This window comes from Protopterus annectens, chromosome 16.part0 (assembly GCF_019279795.1).
Source record: "Protopterus annectens isolate FY-2018-M chromosome 16.part0, PAN1.0, whole genome shotgun sequence".
Taxonomy (NCBI): domain Eukaryota; kingdom Metazoa; phylum Chordata; order Ceratodontiformes; family Protopteridae; genus Protopterus; species Protopterus annectens.
In genome coordinates this window covers 433,068,854-433,086,850 of record NC_056750.1, presented here as the reverse complement: position 1 = coordinate 433,086,850, position 17,997 = coordinate 433,068,854, and the positions used below count along the sequence as shown (strand labels likewise).

Below are 17,997 nucleotides of genomic sequence, written 5' to 3'. Positions count from 1 at the left end.
GCTTCAGGGTAAGAAGAGCCTAAAGTCCCTAACCACCACCATTTCTGAACTTTGTTCAGATTTGCTTTTCTAATGGTTGTGAGCTATGGTGAGAACTGAGAACTGAAGTTGTATTTCTCCCATGTGAGAACTGAAGTTGTATTTCTCCAATTATTGTTTTTGTTGTTTGTCCAGGTTGTTTGTGCTAAGGTGTGAAGTGAGAACTGAACTTGTATTCCCTCATTATTGGCTTTGTTTGTCCAGGTTTTTTTGTGCTAAGAGGTTGAGAGCTATCTAAATGATAGCCATTAATTAAGTTTGTCTTCCTATTTTTCAAACTGCTGATTTAGCATAGTGGTATGTTGCACTGACTATAGTGCATATGGTTCTGGGTTCAAGACATGCTTGCTGATAATGCAGCATTTTATTCTAGCAACTTTCCAAAATTATACAAGCAATGTTTAAAATGTGTCCCTGTTTTTTGGGCTTTTGTCCCCCCCCCCCCAATAAATGTTGGCTTTTTCCAGATTTCTTGTGCTGCAAAGTTCAGAGATACAGCTGAGTGTCAACATTTTACAAGGAGCTGAGAGCTGCAGGGGAACTTAAGTTTAGTGCTGCTTATGCTGAGTCTGCTTGTACTGTTAATAGCACAACAGGAAGTGTACTTGCTTTTGATGCAGAAGGCTGTGGGTTCTTCTCCCACAGTAGGTAGATGCATTGCTGATACTACTGTGTTGTAAAGGGAAGGTGGATGCTGCAGTCTGTTTTGGCGAAGATATCTAGTAGCAACTTTGAACCTGTTATCAGTTTGCCATCCATTCCCTATTGCAATATTACTAGCGTATCATTGTTTTTAATGCAACATAGGCAATTTATTCCTCGAGGGCAGCAGGCACATTATTTGTAGATGAAACCATGAAATATAAAGTTGTTTGCTATCAGCAGCATCTTCATTAGTTACAGATTTCTCTAATGTGGAATTATGTAGATGTTTTTTACTAGTTCAGAGATTGTGTATATTTACTGATACTGGTGAACTGTAGAAGTCTGAGTAGACTTTTATGATGTAAGGTGTATCAAAGAGCATGTGTATGTTTCATGTGCAAGGGGCCTATGATTTGAAAACAGCCCAAAGTTACTTTATCTGCCACTGGCAAAATGTATTTTCTTTGAATGTGGGTTTCAATGCTGTCTCAATGAATGTGAGTTTCAAGGGCAGAGAAGTTTTAATGCTAAGTTTAGTTTCATTGTGAGACTGCATTGCTTTGTTTAGCAGATATTTATTGGTGTTCGTGCTGTAAAATGCAAAATAAAACTTTTCTGGCAAATCATTTAGGAATGAAGTCACTAAATAATGACCGACGTTAAGTTTCAGACGTCATAATCTTCAGAAAAATGCATGCTAAAGCAAGACCTGATATTCTATCAACTGAAATATACATTACTGATCCTGTAATTCAGAGCTGCTACAAGAGAGCACAAAGCCTGCTGGACTAGCCTAAGAAAATACTTCAGTAGTACAAGTAAAAAATCTTACCTTTAAAAGGTCAATCTCTTTAATACAGTCCTGTCTGGCTTTGGCATCCAGCATTTCAAATATCTTTAAAATAAGAAGACACAACAGTTTAAGTTAAAATGCTGCAATGATATTATCATCCAGAGTCAATAAATGTACCACGCTCTCCCCTAGGTCTTATGCACATTTCTAGTAACTGTTTCATTGACTGTGCTTTTGTCAACAACCCTTTTCTCTCTTATGTGTCTCTCTGTAAGGGACACATGCATATAATGTGTGATGCGATTACCACCTACTGATATACTTAGTCTTTTACACCTTAGGCCAAGGTCTGGGGTGCAGAATCCAGACATCAGAGATAAAATAGTAGCACTGGGACAATGGCATTATTAGGATGTGGCCTCCCCAACCCTGGCAGCATTTCCCTATAGGAAGCCAGGATTTTAAAGCAAAAGGGATTTACAGCCTTTTAGAGGAAGTCAGGGATTTAGAGTACACTATAGAGGAAACCAGCATTTTATACACTACGCATAGATGTACAGGCATGTAGTTCAGCAGTTGTCTATATTCTCTGAAAGACAAAACCATTCACTACTGAGGGTCCCCACTCCCCAGCATACTGACTGCTATCCTAAATGTGCACTTAGCACAGGATGGTTCATACTTTGTTTCTCAACTTGGATCACCAGTGTCAGAAATGAGTACCCAAATGTAATAGAACTATTTTCAAATAAGTTACACTTTCTCTTCCTGAAACCTACTGCAATATAAGTGAACACCAGCCAATGCTGCAATATATAATCTGTCTCAGAGCTGCTCTACACTTCAATATTTTGCACAAAAGATGTTACATAAAATGGATAAGTACCAAAGTATTTTTTTTTTGGTTTTGCCATGCAGAGAAAACGGGCTGTGAACCTTGACTATACATGAAATATGACATTTCTTCAGGAGAAGTGTAAACTCAGTACACTGATCTAATTGGTTAATTAACTGATGCAATTTGGGAGAGATCAAATCACGGTGGTAGTAACAAGTTTTGGAAAGGGATGAAGGTTTCCTCAGAGTCACAATTTGCAAAATTTGTCCCTGAAACTGCTGTAGGATTTATGCTAAAGACTAATGGTTCTCCAAGTTCAAAAAAAAAAAAAAAAAAAAAGAAGAAGAGTTATGTGCTTACCATAACTTGGAATCTGTGCTATCCAGTGTAATTATTCATCACGGATGGGTCCTTGGGTCTGACCTCAGATCCGAGCCTGCAAAGTGAGCAACAGCTCCTGAGCTCAAGCTCCTCCCCTCCCCTCCCGTCACTTCGAGTTTGCTAGAAAACTATACCGGCAGGGGCATTGTCCTAACCAGGAACAGCATACCCAAACACACCATCACTCCAAGAATCCTCTGGTCACCAGAAGGAGGGGGACGGAGGATGGGAACGTGATGAATAATGACACTGGATAGCACAGACTCCAAGTTATGGTAAGTACATAACTCTTTATCTGATGCTATCCGTGTTATTACTGACCACAGATGGGTCAGAGTCCCCAGCTACCCAAAACCTGGAAGGTTTCAAGGAAGGACATGCCGGAGCACAGAAGAACCATATGAGGCTCTACCACTAGATACCAAATCCAACTTGTAATGTGTTACAAAAGTATGGGGGGGTTGACCAAGTGGCAGCAGCACAAATGTCATCTAAGGAAGTCCTGGCCCAGAACAACAAAGAAGTAGCCATTGACCTCATAGAATGAGCTTTAACAGGTATGGCAAGATCTCAGTGATTGCTCTCATAAATGTGAACTATGCAAGAAACTATCCACCAAGAAATCGACACTTTGGAAATTACCCTGCCTCTCCTTGCCTGGGAGAAGGCTACAAAAAGCTGATCTGACTTTTGAAAATCTTCAGTCCTCTTTAAGTAGAAATGTAACTGCCTCTGGACATCCAGGCAATATAGCTGATACTCCCCTTTGTTTCAGAAGTTGGTAAAAAAGACCGGAAGCTGGATATATGGAAAAAAGACCAGGAGCTGGATATACTGATTTAGGTTGATTTTCAAAGCCACTTTTGGAATGAAGGAAGGATTGGTTCTAAGGGAAACCCTATCCTTATGAAAAACCATGAAGGGAGGTTTTATACAAAGAGCTTGTAACTCAGAAACCCTCTTGGCAGAGGTAATTGTCACCAAGAAGGCCGTCTTCCAAGATAGAAACTTAATGTCAAATTTTGTAGCAGGTTCAAAAGGAGGTTGTGTCAGGTACTGCAGCACCAAGGTAAGATCCCAAGGAGGAGATGGATCTTTGAAGGGAGGCCTAAGCAAGAATACCCCTTTGAGAAAGGCCTTGCAGAGCCAAGAAGAAAACATGGGACTATCGTTTAAACAGAAATTGGATACAGCTGCCAACTTCAGCTTAATCGTCGAGAAACTGGTCCCTTGCTGGAAAAGAGAAGAGAGGAAGGCCAAGATATCTGGAACAAGAGCTGAAAAGGGATCGGTGTCCCTCTGATAACCACAAAGCGAGAACCTCTTCCATTTGTTGGAATAAACCTTTTTAGTGGAAGGTTTTTGAGAAGCCAAAATAATATACTTCACCAGGGAAGGCAACTTGGCCTGGCTGACGATCATTGGAACTGGAGGTACCAACCTGTCATCCTCAGCGACATCAGGTTGGGAGAAGGCAGTCCCCATGGGTGGGAAATGAGATCCTGTAATATATCCAATATCCAAGGTGGACCTTTCAGATGAGACCAGAGGAACGAGAACTACATCTGATGAGGTCAAAAGGGGGCAATGAGGATGAGGTGAGCCTTCAGGAGACGGGCTTTCTGTAGAACTTTGGGAAAGAGGGGCGTTGTGGGATAGGCATAGAGGAGTCCCGGTGTTCAATCGTGAATCAGAGCATCCCTGGGTGACTCCTCCGGTGGGGGATCAAGGTAAAGTGTTTGCTGCATTTATCAGTACTAACTCTGAACACACCTTTAAGTTTATGGCCATAGGCATAATTTTTGAGAATATCAGGGGGGAGATGTATGTAATATGACCGAGCAGTTAGAGGTCAGATGGATTATTAGACTTAGGGGAGAATCAGGGGATGGTTTAAATGAATATGTGCCACTTAAACCTAAGCTAAAATCCAGATCCTTGTTTAAATTCTTAGCTGTCTCACCAGTGAAGTATGCTGACTTATATACATATTTTTATATATACACTTTTATAGATGTATAAGTGTTATATTTCAAGGCTGCATTTAAAAGATTATGTTTTATATATATCTATAAATATATATATTTATTTATTTTTTACACACACACACACACACACACACACACACACACATATATATATATATATATATATATATATATATATAGGTTCGTAGGTAGGTACTAGGCTATCTGCCCAAAGGCATTTAATAGCCTAGCTGGAATGTGTTGGCTTTCACTGCCCCCTTAGATTAATTCCCTGTCCCTCTTCCAGCAGAGCCACTGAAGTGATTCCCAGGGTAAACATTCTGTTTCCCATACACAAGTCAAGGTTGCTCTTGAAGAGTGTAAGTGAGGAGCTCTGCCTAATGTAGATTGGAATCTTGTTCCAGAGCATGGGAAGTCTCTGGGAAAGGAATCTATCCCTCCAGCATGTTCTATTTATTGTTGTGGTGAGGTTTAGATCCCTAGAGCATGTGGCTCGAGGGGATATGTTTTTTTTTTTTTTAGGTGGAGCATTTCAATGAATTCTGGGTTGGACATGGCCTTGTATGTCAGGTAGAGAGTAGGCGGTATGCAACCGAGTACAGCTAGATTTTCTTCAGTCGGGCTTCATAGGACATCTGTTTGAGGCCAGTGATCCTCTTGGTGAGGTAATTATGTGGTCTTTCCAGCTGTTGCAGGTGTCTTGTAAGGTACATCCCAAATGGGGCGTTGTACTCTATGACGGGTCTGATGAGTGATGCATACAGGGGCACAATGACCTCTTTTGATCTGGATGCAAACCCTTTTGTGATAAGGTGGGTCACATAGAAGGATTTTCTAACCACTTTGGCAATGTGATTATCAAAGGAGAGATTACTATCTACTTGGGTCCCCGGATCCCTTATTACTTCTTCCGTATTTAGGGGACTACCACCTATGTGGTAGTTTGTGGGTACTTCGTTTTTTCCAAAGGGGATGACTATGCACTTTTTGGCATTTAGCTTGAGGCCATGGTTTTGACACCAGATATCTGTCTCAGTGAGACCCTTTTGGAGGATTTCTGTGTCAGGCGGAGAGTCAGTTATAGCCCATAGTTTGCATTCATCTGCGAACTTGGTCAGCCATAGTCCTCCTGTGCTTACCTGTACCTCTGAGAAGTATATGCCGAACAGGAGGGGTCCTAGGACTGAGCCCTGGGGAATGCCACTTGTAACCGGTTTAGAGTCAGATCTAGCTCCCACAACTCTTACCATGTGGGTTCTGTCCGTGAGTCAGTTGGCAACCCATCTCATGACGTAGGGGTTTATGTTCAGGCTGGTGAGCTTATCTATAATACCAGAATGGGGAATGGTGTCGAAGGCCTTTGCGAGGTCTAGGTAGGCTGTGTGGATCACCTTTCCCTCGTCTAAAGGCTTGGTAACTGTGTCAAAGAAGTCTACCAAGTTTAGGAGGCATGATCTGCCCTTAACAAAGCCGAACTGGGAAGGGTCCAGTGTTTGGAGGTTCCCAATGTCTCTGTTAAGGAGATCCATGATGATGCGCTCCATAGCCTTGCAGACCAAGCTAATCAGGCTTATAAGGCAACAGTTCCTGGGTTCTGTTGTGGCTCCACCTTTGTGGAGCGGAATAACCATTGCTGTGCACCACTCTATGGGCACATAGCATGTGGAGAGGCTGAGTCTGAACCGTGTGTTTAGGTGAGGGGTTAGTTCATCTTTGAGCTCATGTAGGATGCATCTTGGGACACCGTCCAATCCCACTGATGCTGTGTTTTTGGCTTTGGAGAGGGCTGTTTTAATCTGAGTGTCTGTGATTTCAGGGGTACTACATTCTTCTGGTATGGTTATGGGCCTTTTTGGGGGTGAGAGGGGGTGAAGTTTGCACTGAACCTGTCTGCCAGAATGTTGGCGATATCAGTCGGTTCAGTGTATTTTGTGCCATTCTGCACTAACTCCGAGCAGATCTGAGAATTACCACTTAGATTCTTGACTTAGCTAAAGAATGCCTTGTGGTTATCTTTGGAGTCCTTGGCAATTTTTCCTTCGAAGCTAGCCTTGGATGATTTTATGAGGGATCGTAGTTTCTTGCTGATACTGATCAGGGATGTCTTCCCTTCTTGGGATTTTACTCTTTTCTGTACTTGTTTCCTCCTTCTATTGTATAGCTTGTTTATGGCAGGGGTCCACCAGACTGGTTTCCTTTTCTTGGAGGAGTGAGTCTTGGTTTTGCTTGGGATAGCATGATCCATGCATTCTTGCAGGTGCTCGTAGAGTGCATTAGTAAAGGATTTTGCAGCTTGGGCAGCGTTATCCTTTAGCATGGGGGATTTTAAACTTTCCACCTCGGTCTTAAGTAACGTGAAGTTTGCTTCTGAAAAGTTTTTCATGGTGATTTCTTTGACCGGGGGTGGGGGCGGAATGTAGATATCCAGAGTGATTAGTTTATGGTCAGATCTAACCACCGAGGGGTTGATCTCCAGTGTGGAACACCGGTCGCCCATGTTGATGACCAGGTCCAATATGTTGTCACCTCTGGTGGGGGTGTTGACCAGTTTTATATATATATATATATATATATATATATATATATATATATATTTTTTTTTTTACATATATATGTGTGTTTTATACATTTTTCATAAGTTCTTTTTACAAACAGCAGTGCATGTGTGTGTGCATTTACTTCACTTAGTAGGTCAGTGAGTCCAAATTATACCCTATGATGTTAATTGTTATCACTTAATTTGTATCATGTGACTACTTGTATTTGTTAGAGGTTGTATAAATAGAAGCGCATTTTAGTTTATTTATTAGCATTTGATGAAGCAGGTCTTCCTGCAAAAATGCTTATGTTTTAACATTAAAACTTCAACTGAAACTGGAAACCTTGGTGGTACCCGAGTTCTTCTGTGTTTTTATCATTGTCTGCTTCTGGATTTATTTAGAACTCAGGAGCCTGTGTTGGCTGGTGACTGTTTTTGTGGTTTTGGCTTGACCACTTGGCTGTGATCTAGACCCTATAGCTGTACCAGTGAGGAGACTTATTGGAGATCTGGAGAAACCAGCCCCAGACTGTCTGTGATCTCTGTGTGCTCTTAAGGGAAATTGCACTTTACTGTGCATGTACCTGTCATCCTCCCATTGTGCACATCCCTCAGTGTTGCCAGTGGTGAGGATTGAGGCTCCTTGATTACTGGGCCAGTGCAGGGACATCTCAGTCCCCTGTTCTTTTGGACTCTAAAAAGAAGCGAGACTAAGTACTGGATCCTTGATGTCCTGTTGGGACCTTCTGGATGGCCCATTTTTGAAGGAGGTCTGGACACCTCTGAAAGAGCTAACTACCTTTGGCAGGTTAGGATGTCCGGTAGTCACTTTTGGATTGGAGCAGGGTGATCGAAGGGTATGAAGTATCCCTTGGGCACAATGTTTAGCACCCACTGGTCTGAGGTAATGGCAGCCCAAGCCACGTGGTGTAAGGAGATACGACCCCCAACTGCCTCCAGGGCAGGACAGTCAAACAGCACTTCAGGAGCGCTGTGGGGGCTTCTCTGAGAAGCGTTCTCAGAAGCCCTGATTCTGCAGTCCTCCTGGGATGGCACTTGCCATCGAATCCCTTTCCCCGGCCAGAAGAATAGGATTCCTGTGGAGAGTCCTGGAAGGAAGACTGTGTCCTGCGAAACCATAGCTTTTTACTACCCCTCTGAGTCTTAGAGGAGGACCATTGGGGAGTAGAAAACTTGATACTGACCGCTGACATGGCCTTTCCCTCCTGCTCACTGTGGTTCAATGTGTCCTTGACTTAGGGACCAAAGAAAGTGGATCCATCAAATGGGCCATTAGTAAAGGACACCTTAAAGTTGTTAACAAACCCGCAAAGACAAAGCCATGTATAACCCCTAATACCAATGCCTGTACCCGCTGCTTGTGAGGTGGCCTCAACAGCATTCGAGATCAACCTCATCGAGGCATTAGCTAGGGAACTGAGTGTGGATAGCTTTGGATACATCACCTTGAGGGTCTCCGGAGGCAACAACTCCAAAACCAAAGAGGAAAGCTCCGAGACCAAATCCCTTTGCAGCCATGTAAAGTGTGCCATGTAATTCGTAGTCCTCAGTGCGAACATAGCCGAGGCATACACACACTTCTCAAACCGGTCAATCGCCCTAAACTCCCTGTTAGGGGAAGGACTGTAGAGCGCTGTTCCACAAGCTCTTTCTTGTTGGCTGTGGCAACTATAATAGTATCCACCAGGACACCTTTGCTCGAAAATGGTTTGTCCCTAAGGGGACTGATTAGTTTATCAGCACTCTTAGGGACCGGTTCAACTGTGTACGACTCCTTCCACGCCCTGCTGGCCACAAGCTTGATTAACTTGTTCGCAGTGGGAGACACCCAGGAAGTAGATCGGTCTGCCCCAAATGCCATCAGGAACACGGATTCCTCAGAAGACAGGGTGGGGAAGACCCACTCTTTCAGGATTTCAAGAATGTTGCCAAAGGACACCTCCTTGGACAGTAGTCTAGTCTGGAGGCCCATTCCCTTCCTCGAAATCTGTGTCTTCCATTAGCGACTCTCGAGGGGAGTCTAGGTGCCTCCTCTTGCAAGTCCTCTTCCAAGGAGGCTCCTCCACCGTGGGCTCTGGGAAGGACTCAGAGGAGGAGGGAACCCCTATGGGGGTGATGCCCTTCTGAAGGCGATCCCGAGGAGAATGATCCTGGACCTATAATGTAGGCTCCCCACCCAAAACGGAACAAGGCAGGGTAGGGTCCAGAGCCGAGAAAAAGGCTACCGACCAACCCGAGACGGTCCTCTCTATCGCCTGGAAGTTGGATGGACTGGACAAGGCCCCACCCTCCTCCCCGCTGGCCACGACCGACTGGAAAAGGGAGGGAGACCCCAGCACCGTGCTGACATCTCCGGACGATATTGGACTCAAGCTATCCAGGGCAGAGGCCCTGAAGGGAATGATCTGAAAACTCCAGACCAGAACCTCCCTGTGGTCCCCGGGCATTTCTCAGGCCCGAGGCAAAGATAACCCAGCGGGCAAGTGGGTTGATCCAGCCAGGGACCCAAGCGGTGTGGGGGCACTACCCAATGCCAACAGCCTCTCCTTAGGCAAGCTCTGACCCTGGGGCACCGAGCTCTCGGGAGTTGGGCGCGAGGAAAAGAGATCAGAGGTAGGTGAAACAACCCTTGGCACGTGACTAGGGGACAGTAGCAGATCCAGTTCCATTTGGGCTATGAGAAAGCTCCTCATCATCTGGTCCATATCAGATGGGAGCAAATTCCTAGTGGACCGAGAGGAGACTGAAGAATGGCCAGAGTGGGTAGAATGGCTGTGGTTCCTATATGAGGACTTGCTAGACCTCTTAGGATCCAAGAGCTTGGAGGGGGCTGGAGAGTCAATAATAACAATCAGCTCCAAAGGAGCCATCAGACCCGAAGGTCTGGATGGATACAAGCTAACAAAATTCCCCGCTAACGGATCCGAGAGGTTGTCAGAACTGAGGGGAATTTCGAACCACTGATCAGATCCGAGGACCTTCGAACCTCAGTGGAGTCGGATCGGGCCCTAGGAGCCGAGGTCTTCGGAACCAAACATGGCCCCAGAGCTGATGCCCCTGAGGCTGGACTTGGACCTGGAGCACATGGATCCGAAAGCTTGGGCTATTTTGCTAGGGAATCTCAAGAGAAAGAGGGCTTCCTCCTGGGATCCAAAAAGACCTTGGAGGGGGAGCCAGAGACCAGAGGACCCCCTTTAGCCAGTCCCTTTAGCAGTAATTTGTTCCTACATTCTAAGAGAGCCATGGGATTGAATCAAGCACAGATCTCACACTCAATCCCCAAATGGGGCTCTCCTAGACAGTAGACGCACTCCTCATCCGTGTCAGCAAGAGCTAGCTTCCGACCACGAGACGCAGCATCTAAATCCAGTGGGTTTTTCCGCCATCACAAAAACCCCAAAAAACAGTCTCAGACACAGAAACACTCTCATAGAAAGGGGGAACAGAAGAAGAAGTAGAAAGTGGAAAAGGGTGGGAAAAAACCCTAATGCCAGCAAAATACTAATGGGGGGGTGGAATCTACTGCTAATCTTACAAAAACACTGACACTACTAAAACTTATTAGATAGAGGGGAAAAGGAGACAGAAAGTACAGAAATAACCCCCAAAATGTACTTATCCACCAGTAAATGAGCTCAAGCAGCAGGAACACAACCATTCACAATCGCGGCAAACGAGATCTGAGGATTATGGGTAACAGGAAGTAAGGGGAGGGGAGGAGCTTGAGCTCACGATCTGTCACTCACTCTGCCGGCTCGGATCCGAGGTCGGATCTAAATACCCATCCATGATCAATAATGACATGGACAGCCTACGATTCTGCACTTAAACTTTTCCAGTACAAAGCAGTGACAAAATGCCTCACATATTTGTATTAACAGCAACACTATAATCGCAAATGGACCATTAACTTACATATCCCAGGAACATAAACTTTGGAATGACTAGGTACTGCTATAAGTAGATATTCTCTGTAAAAAATATGTTGCAATATAAATTAACTGAGAATTAAATCACTGCTAAACGAAACAAAACAAGCTGGTGATGTCAGCCTTTATTACTATTTGGATGGGAGTGCTTCCATGAGGGGGGGGAGCTCAGTAGACCCTAAGACTGACACAGACATACGTCAGCCCCAAAATGGCAAGGTCTGGGCCTAAACAGAAAATCGCCTGATGGCTGCATGAGTGTTGGCCTCCACAATCAGCTCTTGTCCTTATGAGGAATGAGTGGGCTGAATGGCTGTGGATGAATGATGGTGGGCAGGCAGTGAGAAGGAACATAAAGAAAAAGGGCTTCAGTGGAGTGGAACTGCAACCAAAACATGGACACAGACTTAAATCACAAATTAATTCCTAAATGCAAATGCTTTCAAAAAGCTTCTTGCTACAGCCTTCTAGAAGTCTGCTTCCCCAAAACACAAGTGTTTACTATAGCAGGTGCAGATACTGATTAGTAGGAAAATCCAGAAAGTGAAAAGACATATGAAATCCCTTTAAATTACTCATACTATTTACTTACAACTTTTGATTTAGTATGCAAAGTTAGAATTCAGAAGTCAAGTTTGAAAAAAAGTATTCTTTTTTAATCTGGCTCTTTCTGTTGCTTGAAGTAGTCACACAGGTCTGTGTTGGATGATGTGCACAAAGCAATGTTATTTTACATCTGATACAACCACAACAGCATTACTTTATGTCCACAAAAGTCTGCGCATCTAAATCATGCTCTTGCCATATTTTGAATACTTCTCCATAACGTCTAATGCACAGTACACACAGATGAAACTTGCAAGATTAAAGAAAAACAAACTTTAGACCTGACACATGAATACAGTGATTACGAAAAAAGATTAAGTAATTTCAAATAGAGTAATGCTCAAGGAGGGTTTGTTTTAGCATTTTGCTTGCTGCCAAAGTAGCTACAAAATTACTAAACTACAAGCAACCACTACAAATAACAGGAGAGCAGTTTCTTTAAAAAAGAAACATACAAAGTTAAATGGGTGCACAGAACATTACTTGAACCACAGTCGAGATAAAAAATATGGTCGGGCTGCCTACAATAAATGAATATTATACTAATAAATATGTACATATTCCAATATATCGGTCTGCATCAGATCCAATGCACAAGAAAAGTCACAAAAGCAAACCTCCGGTTCCGGAGAAAAACAGGGCCAACAGAGCCAAGGGGAGCCCAGGCTGGGAGCCAGGCGAGACTTAGCCAGAGGTTCAGCTGAAGAAGCGAGGTCGAAGGACCACTTCTTGGGCCTATCCCTGTCTTTTTTGTTTGGGCTTCTCCCCGTCCCTCTTGGTGGGAGGTTGAGTCCCAGATGCCAGGGCGGAGGAAGAAGCAAAGGCCTCTGAGGAAGGTGGAGGAACAAAGCCTTTTAGGATCAATTTGTTCCTCCTGTTGATCAATGGGTGGGAGTTGAATCCTGTGCAGATCGAATAGGAAGTGTCTAGGTGTGGGACCCCAGAAGGGGGAAGCTTATGGCCACACTGTGCATTTCCAAAATCCTGGCTTGGGGTTCTGTGGCATGGTATCGGATGTAGCGCACACACATACACACACACTACTATAGTAAGAAGGAAAGAAATGAAAGGAGAGAGACCTTTTTTTTTGGTGGATTACAGTACCAATGCCTGAGCACACAGGGTAGGGAAGAAATTAGAAATAAAAAGGGTCTAAAAGACCCAAAGAGAAGTTAAGAGGAACAGAGAAATTTTATTAATTCACTTACCAGGAACCTGGAGCAACGGAGCACAATGCTAGCCAGATATGCAGCAAACAAGATCTGAGGGGAGGAGGGAGACACGTGCATTATGGGTAGGGGAGAAGCTTGGAGCTCGGACCCAATGCTGGAAAATGTGACCAAGTCGGATTCATACTGGATCTGTATTCCCATAGGTTGAAGGTCAAATGAAAACAACAACTTCAGATCACATTTTTTTCATAAGTGCAGTTCAGGAAGAGACAGAAGAAAGATATTGTCCAAGTCAGATTTTAAGTTCTTGACTTTGCTTTGTCAAAAGAGAAATTAGAAATACATGCAAAGGGAACAAACAGTAGCAAGACAAATGCATAGAACTTTATTAAAAAGAAAGAACTGTAAAGGATAAAAATGGGAATAAATGAAAGCAAGTGATTCACAAACTAAAAATGTGAATCACACAAATACAAGACAATCAGGTCACGAGAATGAAAGGATAGTACCCACCCACAATATAGTGCCCTGGTAAGGAACATTAGGCGTTATGTACTTACCATAACTTGGTATCTGCGTTGTCCATTTTCATTCTTCCTCACAAATGGGATTGGATCCAATTCTCAGATCTGACTCAGCCACATACACAAGACTTCGGCTCCAACTCTTGAGCTCTTCCCTCTACCCATAATGCTCTATTCTATCCTGACTCCTCAGATCACGTTTACTGCCTAATCTTCCAATTTATAATAGGGATAGATATAGATATAAGAAAAGGTTGGGGCTCAAACCTGGAACTGAAAGGTTCTAATACAGTCTTACAGATACTTCTAGGAGAGACAAGGCTGGGGGATGGATGGAAAGGAAACTGAGGAAGAATGAAAATGGGCAACACAGATGTCAAGTTATGGTAAGTACATAACTTCTAAATCTGATGTTGCCCTTTTCATTCTTCCTCACAAATGGGACAGAATCCCCAGCTACTAGGCCCTCTGGAGGGCCTCAATGAAGGACATGCCGAAGCACTGTGGAACCAAAAGAAGCTCTGCTTCTGGATACAAAGTCCAATTTGAAATGTGTGACAAAATGTTGAGTCTGTGACCAAGTGGTTGCAGCACAAATATCATTAGTGGAAGTCCTTGAAGAAAAAGCAGATGAAGTAACCACAGACAGATTGGAGTAAATTCTAGGGGGTCATAGCAAATCTAATCCTTTTTGGTTATAAACCATTGAAATGTGGTCAGTAATCTATTTTGCTAGTATAAATTTAGATACTGCCTGACCCAGGTGGTTAGGAGAAAAGAATACAAACAACTGATCGGACTTTCTGAACTGTTCTGTCCTGTGAAGGCAAAAACATAATTCTCTGTGCACATCAAGGAAGTGAAGCATTCTCTGTATTCTCCCTTGTTTGTAAATTTTGCAAAGAAGACTGGTAATTGTATGGACTGGTGAATATTACTCTCCATCGCCACTTTAGGATGAAAGGAAAGATTGGTCCATATAGATACCCTGTCCTTATGAAAAATAATGTAAGAAGGCTTAGCTGACAAGGCCTGACACTCACAAATTCTTTTTGCTGAAGTGATAGCCACTAAAAAGATTATTTTTCAGGAAAGAAACTTTATACTGTATTTGTTTGCCAGTTCAAAGAGTTTCTGAGTTAAACCTTGAAGAACTGCAGTAAGGTCCCAAGGAGGAGAGGGGTCTTTTATTGGGGGTCTGAGGAGAAAGCCTTCCTTCATGAAGGCTTTACACAACCTGAACGAAGCCAGAGAAAAGGATTTGTTTCCAGAATGGAAATAAGAAATCGCTACCAAATGAAGCTTAATAGTAGAAAAACTAGCCCCTTCTTTAAAAAGAGCTGTTAGAAAGATTAGAATGACCAAAATAAGCTCTGCAGTAGGGCCGATATTCTGGTTGGAGGCCCAAACAGAAAATCTTTTCCATTTGCTTCTGTAAACATTCTTGGTAGGAGCCTTCTGGGAGGCCAAAATAATTTCATGAACTAGGGATGCAAGCCTGAACTGTTTATTACCGGAAGTGCAGAAACCATGCAGTTAGTTTTAGGGTGTTGAGACTGGGGGTGTTGAATTCTCAATGGATGAGACAGAAGATCCTGAGTGGGTTCCAGTATCCATGGAGGATATCTCAAGCGAGACCAGAGGAAGGGAAACCATACCTGTAGAGACCAGAAGGGGGCAATGAGGATGACTGAGCTCTTCAGCCTGCTTGCCTTCTGTAAGAAATTTGGAATCAAAGGAAGAGGAGAGTAAGCATACAGGAGACCTGGGGCCAATTGTGAATCAAAGCATCTCCTGGTGACTCCCCCGGATGGGGGATCAGAGTGGAAGTACTTGTTGTTGAGGGGTGAGGCAAACAGGTCACAGCAAGGCTGGCCCCAGGAGCTGAAGATCACACTGCTCCTGACTGACTGAGAGACCACTTGTGAGGCATCAGAATGGCTCTGCTGAGCCTGTCTGCTAGTGCGCTGGTTTTCCCTGGGATGTGTGTGTTGCAATGAGAAAGTGGTCTAAACGGAACCTCCATTCCCAAACTATCATGGCCTCTCTGCATAGCGGATAAGATTGGGTTCCTCCTTGTTTGTTGGTGTACCAGACTACTGACATGTTGTCTGTTTGAAATGGAACAGTCCCTAGAGGAAGAACATCTTGAAAGGCCTGTTCTCATTTCTAGGACATTGATATACAACTTGGTCTCCAGAGGGGATGACATGCCTTAGACCATCTTTCCCAAGAAATACCCCCCACCCCAGCTGGGAAGCATCTGTGGTCACTGTGGCAATAGGGGGTGGAAGGGTAAATGGTCTGCCAGAAACAGCTTGTCAGACTGAACCCACCAACAAATATGACGTTTGCAGATTAGGGTGAGTCTTATGGGAAATGATAGGGGCTGACAAAGTATGGACACTGTACTGCCAATGTCCACAGAAGGATTTGCATAATCAATCCTTCTAGAGGGACTAGAAGTAAGGCAGCTGACACTGCCCCAACAGCTTGTAGTACTAACCTTGCTGGAGGAGATGGGTGAGACAGTACAGTCCAAACTTGATGTCTCAGGGATGTGATGTGATGGAGAGGCACTGACACCACCAGAGATGCAGTATTCAAGAGAGTCTCTATAAATTCCAGGGTCTGTACTGGGAATATGTTCGACTTGGCATGGTTTACTGAGATGCCTAAAGTGTTGGAAACTTGAAGAAAGTAGTCCCTGGCTTGTAGAAGCTGATGCTTGGATGGGGCCGTGAGGAACCAATCGTTGAGCTATGGAAACACCTGGAATTCCTTGAGTCTCAAATGAGCTGCCACGACTGCCATGCTTTTGGTGAACACCCTGGGGGCTGTGGTAAGTCTAAAGGGCAGGACTCTGAATTGCTAATGATTGGCTCCCAGCTGAAGAAGTAAGTGTCTCCTGGATCAGCTGTCTATTTTTATGTGATAGTACGCATCCTGGAGATCTGTAAAGCACATCCAATCATCCTTACGCAGAAGAGGCAGGATGGACTGAACCATAACTATTTGGAACTCCGTCTTCTTTACATACTACTTCAAGCTGCTTAGCTTCCAAACAGGCCTTAGGTCCCATTTTGTTTTGTGGGACTAAAAAAAGTGGGAGTAAGTTCTGAATCCTATCTGGTCAAGTGGGACCTCCTGGATGACTGTTTTCTGGAGCAGCCTTTGTATTTCTTTTGCTTCATGCTTCATCTTCTGTCTGACTGGGTGGAACATCAAGAAGTTTCCTTTTCTGGACAAGAGGAGGACACGAAAATGGTATGTAGTAACTGCTAGATATGATTCTTAGCACCCATGAATTTTTTGTGATATCTGTCCAGGTGTCTAGGTGCAAAAAAAATATCCCCCGATTGCCTCCAGATTTGGGCAGTTGGGCAAAGCTTCAGGAGCACTGACAGAGCCTATCAGAGAAGGAATATTTAAACTGCTGATTCTGCAGGGCCCTCTGCCTCTAGGATGATGTCTTCCATTCAGATTTCCTCCTCTGCCTCTGGAGGAATTATCCCCGCTCGAATTCTGGAAAGGTCCCTGAGATTTTCAGAACCACATCTTCTTTCCACTTGTTGGTTTCTATAGAAGGTCCGTTGACGGGTAGAAAACTTGATGCCTACAGCAGACAGAGTCTTTCCCTCTTGTTTGCTGTGAGTAAATGTGTTTTTAAGAGCCATCTAAAGGGGCACTGACAAAGGATATCTTGATGGGATCCGCAAAAGTGCACAGCTGCATACAAGCATGTCTCCTTATGGCTATGCCTGAATCAGCTGCTTTTGAGGTACTTTCCGCTACGTGGGAGATCAGAAATGGACAGCAGAGTGGCCAGTTGCAAGGAAGTCTTTTTGAGATCCTCCGTAGACACGGACTCTGACAGTGTATTTGATAGTTCCTTCATCAAATCTCTCTGTAGCCGAGTGAAGTATACCATGTAGTTTGACGACCTCAGCGTGAACGTAGCCGAGATGTACAATCGCTTTCTAAATCTGTCCATTGCTCTGGGCTCCCTGTTCTGTGAATGGACAGAGGAGCTTTGCTTAACTAGCTCCTTCTTGGTGGCTACTGCCACCACTCCACCACTACAGCATCAACCGGGACTCCCTTGCTCCAGTGGGGTCTACAAGCAGGAAGGACTAGAAATTTGTCCTGGTATTTGGGGATAGGTTCGACAGTACCCAGATCCTTCCAAGCCTGTCGGGAAACCAAGTCAATCAGTTCATCTGCCTGGGGGGGTTCACCCAAAACGTACATGGTCCAGAACCGAAAACCTCCAGAAACACTGATTCTTCAGAAGGAGATTGGCAATTCTGTTTGAGGATTTTGAGGATATCTCCAAAGGAGATGTCATTGGGTGGGAATCTGGGGGATCCTTCTCCCTCATAAAAATCAGTGTCTTCTGTGAAAAACTCCATGGGTGAGTCTATGTGCTTCCTCTTACACGTCCTCTTCCAAGGAACCTCCTCCGTGGGGTATCAGAACGGGGGGGGGGGATTCCACTAGGGGAACTGTCTAGAGACTTCCT

General features: G+C 44.1%; 1 protein-coding gene across 1 annotated transcript in view; it reads right to left on the bottom strand.

The window, feature by feature from the left end:
• The window catches only part of NEK6 (NIMA related kinase 6), a 3,457,780-nt gene that overhangs the window by 1,493,291 nt on the left and 1,946,492 nt on the right, over positions 1–17,997 (bottom strand). The window contains exon 5 of the mRNA XM_044058651.1: positions 1,517–1,579. Within this exon, the coding sequence (XP_043914586.1) occupies positions 1,517–1,579 (63 nt within the window). The remainder of the gene's footprint in view (positions 1–1,516; positions 1,580–17,997) is intronic.